Genomic DNA, 12,408 nt, shown 5'->3' with positions numbered 1-12,408 from the left:
CTTAGATTTCCTATTCCATTTATTCTTTTAGCTTACTTCTTAGGAATTTTAATCAAACACATCTGAAGATACATATTGGTGAGAGATATATAACAGTGTTTAGTTGTTCTGACATCTTCCATCTGATGACCTCAACCTCATTATTCCATATTTTGCTTTTAGTTTAGGTTTGATTACACTTGGCAAGATATATTTTTCAAACTTCCAAAAAGAAATTTATGAGTGAAAGCAAGAAGTCTCTGTCATAAACCAGTATTTTTTAGTTGATGAGATTAAGCTTGGCTCGGATATTTGAATGTATGCAATTATTTTGCAAACAACTGAATATTCCTTATGACATAATATGAAGCATGCACAGTAGTCTCTTTAAAATGGTGTGATTGAGTTTGAGATGTTTATTTTATAAACATTACAAAACTGTATTGTAATTACATATCTTTCAGAAATAAATAAATGGTAATTTACATGATTTCAATATGTACAAATTCATCTACCAACACATCAAGAAATCTTTTATAAATCATGTCAAGAAAAGTCATCAATGCTCAAGATAGCAGACATTTCTACAATCCTAACAAGAAATTCTGCATACAAACTATGTTGCATATAAATTCATCCATCTTTACAAACATGTATTCATTTACTCACAACTCTTATTCACAATTCACTACATTTTATGCTAAGGAAACATACTGAAGCAACATCCTACATAACAGATCTGGAAGTCTGTGTTCATTTTTCCTTCACACACAAAATACACTTGATGCAAGTCTTGTCTTGCACAAACAAATGAGATGATAATGACCAAGGTCTGAAATTGGTGGTTACTTTCAGTGTTGTTTAGCATTGCTGCGATCGTTTCATGTTTTCAAGCAACAGCAATCTCCCGGCCTCGTAGTCGTCTTCATCGACACTCACTAACAATTTAATCGACTCGTTACCAACAGCCTCCTTCAAGGAATCTACAGATTGTAGAAGAAAATCAGTGACTTGATTCAAGGAATAAATTTATTAGTAAAAATATTGATTGGATGAAGACAGTTTACATATAAAACATATAAACATAAAAAATTACTTTGGTGTAACTGTTTATATGCTTGTTCAATTGTTATGCTACTGATGTAATAATTCCCCAAAAGAAACACCAGGAATACACTGTCATAGAAAGCTTTGTAATTTATGCATATCTCACTGGGCAAACTATGAAAAAAAATTTTGAAGGTAGAACAATATTCTATGAAGGCTCTTTCAATGTGATTTACTGTGAAATCAATAGAATTCGTGGTGGCTCAATTTTTGATGTATTAATGGATAGCCCTCCCCCACGAATTTACATCATCAAAGAAAACAAAATTTGAAAGACTTAGTTTTCTTACTGAAACCGATGCATCCACGAAATTATGTCCACATGACTATATTCCACAAAAATTTGCCCCCACAAATTTAAATGAATCAACAGTATCTCTCACATTAAAATGATCGGAAAAAGGTGGTACCTTGAATTAGATTACTTGATATATAATGTACCCACCTGTAATAAATACCCCTTTGAGGGCCTCTAATAAAGATCCATTCAAATAATCTCTCCAGAATGCATCCAAGTAAGTGAGTTCTGTGAACTTGATATCACACACAATGGATCCTAGATCACGGGATTTCAGAATGTTCGTAGCCTGCATGAATTTCTCAAACTGTCTCTCTAACAGTGTGGCTTTGTTTGAGTTCACGTTACCAGTTAAAGCAGTCACATGATCACTATACTCGGCTCGCACTCTCAAACGAATATCTGAACAATTAAGACACAATTATACAATAGTCTATAGCATACTTATATTTCATAAAATGTATGTTATGTTGAGGTTTTGACTTTCTTTAAATTATTTACAAGAAATGTCTACAATTTACTATACACAAATTTGAAAAACGTTGATCAATGAAATATCATCTTGACTCGTATCTGCAACAGCAGATTCGATAGCTGCTGAAATATCCTTAAAATCTTTCACCCAATAACTATCTGTCAGGTAAAAAATAGAGTTGGAATTTTTTACTTACCACACGTAACTTTTGTTTTATTTGCACCTGGCTCTTGGTCACTGTCATCCACACGAAGCAACCCCTGACTCTGGACAGAAGTTGTAGCCGTCTCCAGATCAGCACTCTGGTTACTGTGAGATGACTCACTGGCAAACCCAGATCTGGATTTTGCCTTCCTGTGTAGAGATAGCCTCCGGACTTTACCATGATCTTGGAATGACAGTTCTGTGCTTTTCCGCTTTTTCTCCCGTGGTAGGTTAGTTGGTATGTTTGACAGTCTTGATGACTCCTCTAAGTATTCAGTGACAGGATCTGGACAAACTAGAAAATTAATGACATCTTTAATTTCCATTCTGTATAAATGCGTAACATAAGAAATACCAAATATCTGACGCTACCACATAAATCAATGGACACACAAGAAAACTCATTCACCTGCTCATTACTTTAGCAAGGAAAGAAACATCATTACGTTCTGAACCAGTACACCAAAAATGATAATGTGCACTTAACACTTAATAATAGAATAAACAATGTCAAATTCCATATCACTGTTGTTTAACCATCTCTTATTATAAATAATTTACCTGGCTTGCGTTTCCTTAAAGTGACAAACTGCAGTAAATCGTGCCGAGAAATCATTCTAAGCAAATCAACGACGTATTTAAAGTTGGTTTCATCAACACGGTTCATCTTTTCCAGTCCCAGCAAAAATTCTACCCCGTCCTTCACTCTTCCTATTATTCTTTGGGGCATAATACCATTATATAGGTATTTTAGTATATTGATGTCTCTTTGGGTCATCCTACTACCCACAATTGTAAACATTTCATGCAAAGTGTAGCACCCTCTGAGTTCATCCGCCATCTTGTTCCTCAAGATAGTTGATAACTCGTTCCAATCTTTATTCGTAGAAAAAAGTTAGATACACTCAGAATTCAACTGGTTACCAACCATTGCCGCAGAACGTTAAACACACAAGGAAAGGTACATTTCTTGTAATCGAATTCCACATAATTTCTTATCAGTTAGAATATATATGTACATGATTAAAAAAAACTATTTTAGGATTCAATATACATACATTCTAAATCCATTCTTGAAATTGCAGCATTTTTTTTACATTTTGAAATTTCATCTAAAGTTTACAATAGGTTTATTGTATTACAATGCACATGTTTATGAAAATGAAAAAAAAAACATGATTTAAAATTTCAGGTAGACTGGTTCCTAAACACATGATCGGTAACTATCCAGCAGCATACTCCGCCGCTATGTCCATTAACCCTTCCAATCTCCGGCACAACCAAGTACTTGTGTTTGACAGTGTTATTTTGAATAGCGGGAATGTTTACGATAAAACTTCTGGAATCTTTACACCGAACTCTAAAGGGGTGTATGTTCTGTATGCCACCATTACTACGAGCCCCGGAAAGAGTTTGGAGGCTGAGATGGTGAAAAACGGCAACGTGTCGAATCTATGCCGGTGACCGTGACCTCTATTCTCCTGGTTCCAATATGGCTGTGTCTGCTCTAGACATCGGTGACAGAGTCCTGGTCAAAATCAACGACCATTTCCACGAAGACGGTGTCACAATTGATGGTGCTTTCTCCACTTTCTCTGGATATTTGTTGTACGAAACAGACTGAATTGTTTAAAAAAACCCACATAAAATCTGTTAAATTCTTATCGGTTTATGATTCCTGTGAAGAATCTTATTTAAAACACCTTTCTTACATTGGAATTCGTGATATGAAATTAATAATGCACCGGCATTTTTATCGGCACGGGTTGAGCGTCCTGTCAGAATTAGACAAGATACAATCTATATATGAAGGAGCATAGGCGTCGGAACCGGGGGGGGGGGTGGGGGTGGGGGGGGGGCTAAGCCCCCACTTTTTTTGCAAAGTTAGACCTTACCATTAGGCACATAGCATCATAGAGGGTTCAGCCCTCCACTTTTTCTCGTAGGAAAGAAAATTGTTCCAAAATTTACCTTGACAAGACGAAAATATTGAGATATTGGAGTCATAATTATGACACATGACACCCCCCCCCCTTCCCCACGGATTAGGAATTTCAAGATGAGGGGAAAATATTTTGGTAGGTAAGAATTTTTTGGGGGTAAGAATTTTTTTTGGGTTCTACAGGTATACCCCCCCCCCCCCTTCCCCCCCCCCCTTCCCCCCCCCCACGGATTAGGATTTTCCTGATTTTGGGAATTAGTTTTTTTTTTTTTTAATTTTGCTTGTCAAGACATCTGAGGATTAGTCTAGCCCCCCCCCCCCCCCCCCCCCAACTTTCAATTTGGTTCCGACGCCACTGAGGAGTTCAAATCCATTGTGAAATAGACTTCGAACATGGATCTCTTAGGTAATATTTACCAATTACCATGACATGCCATCCATATACTGTATACATGTATACATACCAAGCGATGTATTTTAAACCAAATATTGAGGAATATAAATGAACTAAGTTCTCATTACAGAGAAAAAAAAATAACTGCGGTTTCTCTGCAAAAATACAAATAATTGTCACAATTTAGATAAGAGTTTGGTTTTGAAATTCTATAGATTCCTCATTATTCGTTGGAGATCAATTTTCGTGGTTTTTTGTTCTAAATTCAATCTATACTACTATATTAAAATAACACACTCGAATTTGTAAGCTTTAAGACCGATACATCGGAAGAGTATTGCCTTTTGTTTTATATATTTTAAAAATCATTGATACTTGAAGATTACCTATTTGTTTTTATTTTTTTTCTCAATCAAGCTTCGCTAATTAATATTCAGTGAAATTCCTCAAAAAATTCCGGAAATCATCTGGATTTTTTGAATTTTACAATCTAGCGCGTGCGCAATACATTCACGCTAACGGGATCTTTAGTTTATGTTTCCACAAAATCATATTTGCATTAGTAAACTCAGAAACGATAGTACAAATACGTGTAAATTTTCATTGGAAATTTAATTGCTATATATTCTATTCATATATATTAATTTTATGATTCCTTATGAGAGAAATTTTAGAATAACAAATATACATATTTACTTAGTACTTTCTTTTGTCTTTGTGTATCTTTTAGGAGGGTGAACATATAATGTATATATTGTTTTATCGTTAAAATGAAAAAAAAATATATTTATGTCCTGCGGACCTGGTTTTACGATAGAATGCGTTCCGTGTATTGTCTCTGTAGCAAAGAAATACGTGTACGTTGTTAAAAAGGTGTAGAATTTTTACATTATATTGATTAAATTTTTAGATGAAAGGTATTTACAGTCAGTCTCAAAATGGTTTATTATGATTAATTTGACTGTTATTTTCAATGCTTCTTCATTATTTTTCTCCAAAATCGGTACGGGGCGATTCTGCAATTTTTTGTAACATTACGGGTATATGTGAGGCATTAATTATAAATGGTTACATTGAAATTAATGTTAAAACGGGCTTGGTCCCCTGTGGATGTATCTATATTTCGTAAATGTCCGATATGCAATGTCAACCCGTGCACGCACGGGTCAAAGTCTAGTTTATAAAATCAAATAATAATCAAAAAAAGATTCACGACATGAACTTATGACATCAGAGCTTGTTCACAAGACCATTAGCAAGGAATTTAGACATCCTTAGAACTGCATTACTTTCACTAAGGCCACGAAAATAAAGAAAGATAACAAAATTATTTTTTAAGCTAACCCCTTTAAATGTTTTAGTAATGTTATTTTTAATATATTACACAAAATACTAGTAATAAAACTGATTAGATTATAAAATCAATTAATTGATGTTAGAAAAGGAAACCATTTACTCACTTGGATTTTGACAACATACATGGGGTGTAAACCTTCAGACAGAATTTTTATCCTCAGTCTTTGGCACTGGGCACTATTCTGCCTTCAAGTTCAATAAATCATATGGAGCCTGCATACCTAGCCAATAGCAATAGAACATCAAATAAGAAGGTAATAATAAAAAAATATAAAAAAAAAGAATAGAAATAAACAAAATCCCAACTGTAAACATTATATATTATATTACATATATTAAGAGTTAATGGTACTGAATAAAAGACAATGTTTTTACTGTACTCGATTCCTGTCGACCCAAATAATGGAACTGATAAGAATTCCATATCAATTGGTCACCATTAGACATGGATATATTATACGTATTTACCATCACTTTAACATTCTGTTGTATTAATTTTGTACAATGTGATATTCCGAATGAAATCCAACAGTTCGTTCTGAGTCTTCTACAGGAACATGATGAAGAAGTGAAAGAATTAAAACAGGAGATTCGGACCCTGAGACAAGAGGTATCCTCCCTCCAGAGGTCTTACTTAAAGGTCTTACACGAACTCGATGATATAAGGCGGAAGGAGAAAAAGGAAGAGTTGTTTCCTATGGAAACCGAAATGGACGACAGAATTCAGAAGATACACGTCAAGGATCCATCATCTCAGAACGTGACACAATCCAATGCTCCCAAAAACTTAGTTGGTGAAAAACAATTATCAAAGAGCGTTGAACGCGTGAGAAAAGGTATAGTGGCTTTTACGTATGTTAATTAAATTTCGACAAATTTATGGAGTCTTTACCAGACTAGAAAACCACTTGGTAAGTCATCTCAGTTCTTATATAATATTCTCTATGAATCGGTGTCTAACTTTTGCTTTGTGACCATTTAAGCTGAACTTTTTTTCAGGGAGACTAGTACCTCATAACATGATCGGCAGTTATCCAACAGCATTTTCTGCGTCCATGTCGAGAGATCTTTCTAATCTCCAGCATAATCAAGTACTAGCATTTGACATTGCTTCTATAAATATTGGAAATGCTTTCGACAAAACTACTGGTGTCTTTATCCCAAATATGAAAGGAGTGTATGCTCTTTTTGCCACTATAACTACGAGAACAGGGAAAAGTTTAGAGGCCCAGATTGTACGAAACGGTGGCGGACTTTGTAATATCTTCGCTGGTGACAGTGCATTCCCTTCTCCTGGCTCCAATATGGTCTTGGTTGCTTTAGACGTCGGTGATCACGTCATTGTGAGAATACACAACACCTATCACGATTCAGGAGCTACCATTGACGGAGCCTTCTCCACGTTTTCTGGATTTTTGTTGTACGAAACAGACTGAATGATTAAAACACATATAAGGTTTTATTGTTTCTTTGCATAAAGGCTATTCATTATGTAGTTTATAATTTCTATATTGAAAATTCATAATGTGAATGCAAACATAGCATAGTCGTGAACCTGTATTTTTTACCAGGTTGATCGTTGATATTGAAAAAGTTGCATGAAGAACTATATGATAAATATCAAGAATATCAAGTCCTCGACTTTGATGCTCTTACATAAGATTACTAGTTAACAATATCAGAATGGGGAATCCATAATCTACTAATTCAAAATAAGGATTTTTGTATATTTAAGTATTTTTTTGTTTGTTTTAGCAATATTTTGTTGTATGCATACATTGTATAGAAACTATACATTTGAATTGTGTGATGGGGAGTTCACATTACGTACTCTATTTGATATCGCATCCAATATCGGACGATCTCACTACCTTTAGACAGTTTTCTTTATTGTCAAAATAATTGACAATATTCTTGATAGACCAAGCTAGATCACCAATATATTATAAACTGTAGTATCCAATTAATAAGTTAACGTCCACATTTAAACAGTTTCCACAATGCATTGCAGATTTTCATATAATTAAGGCTTTCAACACATAGTTTCATTGCTTTTAAAAATGAAATACTGTGGTTTTATCTATATTTGTTGATGATCAAATAGTATATTTTTGCTGATTTAATCCGATGTTCATCGACACCATTGTCCCGTTATTTACGTAACCAAACAGTCAATTTAACTAAATCCAAATTGAGTCTCATCCACGAATATTGGTAAAATCACATTAAAATTGACAATGGAACAAGGGTTTGCAATAAATAATTTGAGATTTTCACAATCAATAAAAATCTCGTATTCATATGATATTTGATATACAATAAAGTCATTGATATATTCTTTTGTATCGTCTGTAAAAAAATATTTATTGAAAATCTACTGGTATGGCATGATAAATATTAAGCTACATTTCTAACAAAAAGTCATAAAAATTGAGTTTGACTGCCCCAATAATTTTTACGTTGGGCAGTTTTATATCATAACAACGACAGTAGCTTGGATGTGTTGAAGCAGTTTGCCTCACGATACTACCTATGTTCGTATCGTTTGTGAATAGAAAGGATATAACAAAACTGCTGTTAAAAATCAGATACCATATATGAATTGAAAATGACTCGAGCAGAATTCTCTCCCTTGAGGTTAGTCATCATTCCGGCTTCAGCTGTACAAAATCATGTGTTGTCCCCTTTTTAGTCAAGTATTATATAATGTCCAATGTTGCATTTACTAACAAGGTATGAATATTGCCTCTTTAGATAATTCCGACAGTTAACATTAACATTTGTATAAACAATTAATGATACTGAATTAAAGGTGGCATTTTATTGTTCTCTATCCTTACCAATACATTATTGAACTGATAAGAATTTTCTGTTTCAATTGTTGACAATATATTGAGGTTCATGAAAATTTTGTAACCTTAGCAGTCTGTGGTTTTGATGTTTTACAAGGTGAAATTCCTTATAAAATCTAACAGTACATTCGAAATCTTCAATGAATACAAGTCATGTGACTACATTTTGCGCACTAAAGAACTGATAAGAATAGTCATCAAGTATGGCAGTTTTACGCATATTTTTGGTCACCCTAGCAGTCTGTGGTATAGATGCTGTTCAAGGTGAAATTCCGAATGAAATCCAACATTTCGTTCTGAGTCTTCTACAGGAACACGATGGAGAAGTGATGGAGTTGAAACAGGAGATTCAGTCCCTCAGACAAGAGGTATCTTCGCTCCAGAGTTCCTACTTAAAGGTCTTACTCGAACTCGATGATATAAGGCGGAAGGAGAATAAAGAAGTGTCGGTTCCTATGGAAGCCGAAATAAACGGCAAAATTCAGGAGTTAGGCATCAAGAATCTATCCTCTCAGAACACTACACAACCCAGTGCTCAACATAATTCAGCTGGTAGTAAACAATTGCAAGAGAATGTTCAGCACGTGAGAAAAGGTACATGTACCCTCAAGGTCATAGTTAGACCATATTAATCTCAGAACTCCGTTTGAAGATACAGCAAAATATTTAACGCGTTAGAATAGATACTATAGTGCATGTACTGCATTGGAAGTCTCGTGAACAAATACATGATATAAAAAATGCACTTTTTAGGAATGATATGTTCATCCTGAATCCAGTCAATGAAATAGTGACAGGCGTGCATATTTATTGAGTATCCATATTAAGTGTTATAACATTAAACTAAATATTATCTTTTTCAGGAAGAATAGTTCCTCACAATATGAACGGAAACTATCAAACAGCCTTCTCCACATACATTTCCAAATTTATTTCTAATCTCCAACACAATCAACAACTTGTGTTTGACATTGCAATCTTAAATAATGGAAACTCTTACGACGAAACCTCTGGAGTCTTTACTCCAACCACGAAAGGGGTGTATGTTCTGTTTGCCACCATTACTACGAGCCCTGGAAAGAGTTTGGAGGCTGAAATCGTGAAAAACGGCAACGTGCTTTGTCGAATCTATTCCGGGGACAACACACTCTATTCTCCTGGTTCTAATATGGCTGTTGCTGCCTTAGACATCGGTGACAGAGTCCTGGTCAGAATCCATGACCATTACCATGACGATGGTGTCACCATTGACGGCGCCTTCTCCACGTTTTCTGGATTTCTGCTGTACGAAACAGATTGAATTATTAAAACACATAGAATCTGTTAATTCCTAATCGTTTATAACATACCGGTATAAATAAATTTACCTGCATTTTATTGACTAAAACATATAAAAGTTATTTCTAATCGTTTCTATGACTCATGTAAAGTATCTATCTAAAAATACCTATTTTACATAGGGAATTCGTGAAATGAAATTATTATGATAGCGTATCTGCATTTTTTCATCTTAACTAGCCAAGGGTTTTCGGTCCACTTTGCTCCCCATAAAACCAAGAGTTTATCAGGAGCAAAGTGGACCGGAAAGCCTTGGCTAGCGAAGATGCGTTTTTTTTAATCTGGTTAATAGTCCAATCAGAATTGGACAGGAATCAAAATTAGACTTCGATCATGATGTTCTTAGGTTATATAAACTAATATCAGAATAGAGCATCCATATAATGTATACCAAACAATGTTCTTTCCTTCCAAGTATTGAGGAGTATAGGTAAATTAAGTTTTAATTAAAGGAACTTTTTCACTTTACATGTCGGTTTTGCAAAGGTATTATTCCATATCGTTTCAATGCTTTTTGTAAAGAATGTAGTTAAGAACTTCTGTATTAAAAATCATGAATTGAACATTAACATATAGCATATGAGTAAACTTTGTTCATTGGGCTGATCTTCAATGAGATTTGGATAAAAATATAAAAGCCAGAGATCAAGATAATTTATTCTTTGACAACGATGTTATTACTGTTTTTACTCAAAATACCTTGTACAGTGTATGCAATTTCATGAAATCTATAACCCACATGTTCAAAATTAATCAAACGATCATTTTTAAAAATAGTATCGAATTAAGCCGTTGCAGTTTGCCTCCAAATAGACCGAATTCTCAAAGTACATTGCAGATTCACGGATAACAAGAGGCCCATGGGCCACATCGCTCACCTGAGGAACAATAGGTATGATAAAATCAGCTTAATGGAGTCATAATACAAACTATCTGGACAATGTACAATAATACATATAGATCCTGTATAAATAAAATCCATTTTTCCCCTGGATCACGGGCCCTGGAAGTTATTGTAAATATATTGCATGTGCATGTATAAAAAAGTAAGGGTAGGACACTCTTTTTGGGGTGAAGTCGGGTTTGACGAAGTCTGGGCGTTCTTCAAACGAAATTTCGCGATAAATCGTTCAAGTATACTTTACTTACGACATATGTATACATTCGTTCCGCTCCAATGCTGTTCCGTCGAAGAAAAAGGTGTTTTTATACATACAAGTGCCTAAGAATTTCGCTAGACTGGTTTACATCCGGTTTAATCGCAGTGAATCGAGAAAGGTAAGTTCTGATTGGTCAATAATAAAATAAATATGCTCGTCAATAGGTGGCGAAACTGATGCCAAAAGAAAGTTTTAGCAGCATATTTAAATGTTAAAGCATGTGCACTGAAAAACAATTCATTTTGTCATGGTGAGTATGTATCAAATGTTTGAAAGGAGTTATGCATATAGATACTGGGTAGTTTGGCCTTTCAACAATAAAATGCGAGAAAAATGAAGAAGATTGATGTGTTTGTTTACATTAATGACGTTGACCAATCAGAACTAACCTTTCGATTCACTGCGATTAAACCAGTTCTCAAAAATATCTTTAACAATAGTTTATATATGGGATATCAAACCTACATCAAACTCTGAACCTTCTTGTGAGGCCAAAGAATTGTCCAGGGGCCAAAGTTTTAACAATTATAAAGAATCATCTGGGTGATTAGTTTCCGAGAAGAAGATTTTTAAAGATGTACTCTATATATGTAAACCAGTCTAGCGAAATTCTTAGGCACTTGGATGTATAAAAACACCTTTTTCTTCGACGGAACAGCATTGGAGCGGAACGAATGTATACATATGTCGTAAGTAAAGTATACTTGAACCATTTATCGCGAAATTTCGTGTGAGGAACGCCCAGACTTCGTCAAACCCGATTTCGCCCCAAAAAGAGTGTCCTACCCTTACTTTTTTATACATGCACATGCAATATATTTACAATAACTTCCAGGGCCCGTGCCCTGGATATTCTTATGTTTACAATCATAAGTCCCTTTTCTAACAGGATGATTTTATAGTCATATCATATGTTAAGTATTGCAGTTCTCAAAAATATCTTTAACAATAGTTTATATATGGGATATCAAACCTACATCAAACTCTGAACCTTCTTGTGAGGCCAAAGAATTGTCCAGGGGCCAAAGTTTTAACAATTATAAAGAATCATCTGGGTGATTAGTTTCCGAGAAGAAGATTTTTAAAGATGTACTCTATATATTCATATGTAAAATTTCGACCCCTACTGTGGCCCACCCTACCCCCGGGGGTCATGATTTTCACAACTTTGAAACTACACTACCTGAGGATGCTTCCACACAAGTTTCAGCTTTCCTGGCTGATTAGTTTCTGAGAAGAAGATTTTTAAAGATTTACTCTATATATTCATATGTTAAACTTCGACCCCCTATTGTGGCCCCAC

At 34.6% G+C, this 12,408-nt stretch overlaps 3 protein-coding genes and 1 long non-coding RNA gene across 4 annotated transcripts; 3 read left to right on the top strand and 1 right to left on the bottom strand.

Annotated features, from left to right (window-relative positions):
* Positions 1-380: 380 nt before the first annotated feature.
* Positions 381-2,934, bottom strand: LOC105318392 (death effector domain-containing protein). Its single transcript, XM_011415480.4, has 4 exons — positions 2,625-2,934; positions 2,056-2,358; positions 1,532-1,786; positions 381-962 (listed from the first exon to the last, which is right to left on the bottom strand). The coding sequence occupies exons 1-4, from the start codon at positions 2,902-2,904 to the stop codon at positions 841-843; spliced, it is 960 nt and encodes a 319-aa protein (XP_011413782.1). The 5' UTR covers positions 2,905-2,934; the 3' UTR covers positions 381-840.
* A 33-nt stretch (positions 2,935-2,967) lies between these two features.
* LOC117681153 (uncharacterized) lies at positions 2,968-3,727 on the top strand. The gene is made up of 2 exons (XR_010710583.1): positions 2,968-3,024; positions 3,256-3,727. It is a non-coding gene; the product is annotated as an uncharacterized lncRNA (long non-coding RNA).
* A 2,469-nt stretch (positions 3,728-6,196) lies between these two features.
* Positions 6,197-7,950, top strand: LOC117681152 (complement C1q tumor necrosis factor-related protein 6-like). Its single transcript, XM_034444437.2, has 2 exons — positions 6,197-6,591; positions 6,755-7,950. Exons 1-2 carry the CDS (start codon positions 6,201-6,203, stop codon positions 7,189-7,191), a joined length of 828 nt encoding a protein of 275 aa, XP_034300328.2. The 5' UTR covers positions 6,197-6,200; the 3' UTR covers positions 7,192-7,950.
* An 860-nt stretch (positions 7,951-8,810) lies between these two features.
* LOC117681151 (complement C1q tumor necrosis factor-related protein 3-like) lies at positions 8,811-9,949 on the top strand. The gene is made up of 2 exons (XM_034444436.2): positions 8,811-9,201; positions 9,471-9,949. The coding sequence occupies exons 1-2, from the start codon at positions 8,811-8,813 to the stop codon at positions 9,905-9,907; spliced, it is 828 nt and encodes a 275-aa protein (XP_034300327.2). The 3' UTR covers positions 9,908-9,949.
* Positions 9,950-12,408: the final 2,459 nt, after the last annotated feature.

The sequence above is a fragment of the Magallana gigas genome, chromosome 2 (genome assembly GCF_963853765.1).
Source record: "Magallana gigas chromosome 2, xbMagGiga1.1, whole genome shotgun sequence".
NCBI lineage: Eukaryota > Metazoa > Mollusca > Bivalvia > Ostreida > Ostreidae > Magallana > Magallana gigas.
Note: the sequence above shows the minus strand (reverse complement) of the source record. Positions and strands in the feature narration are given on the sequence as shown.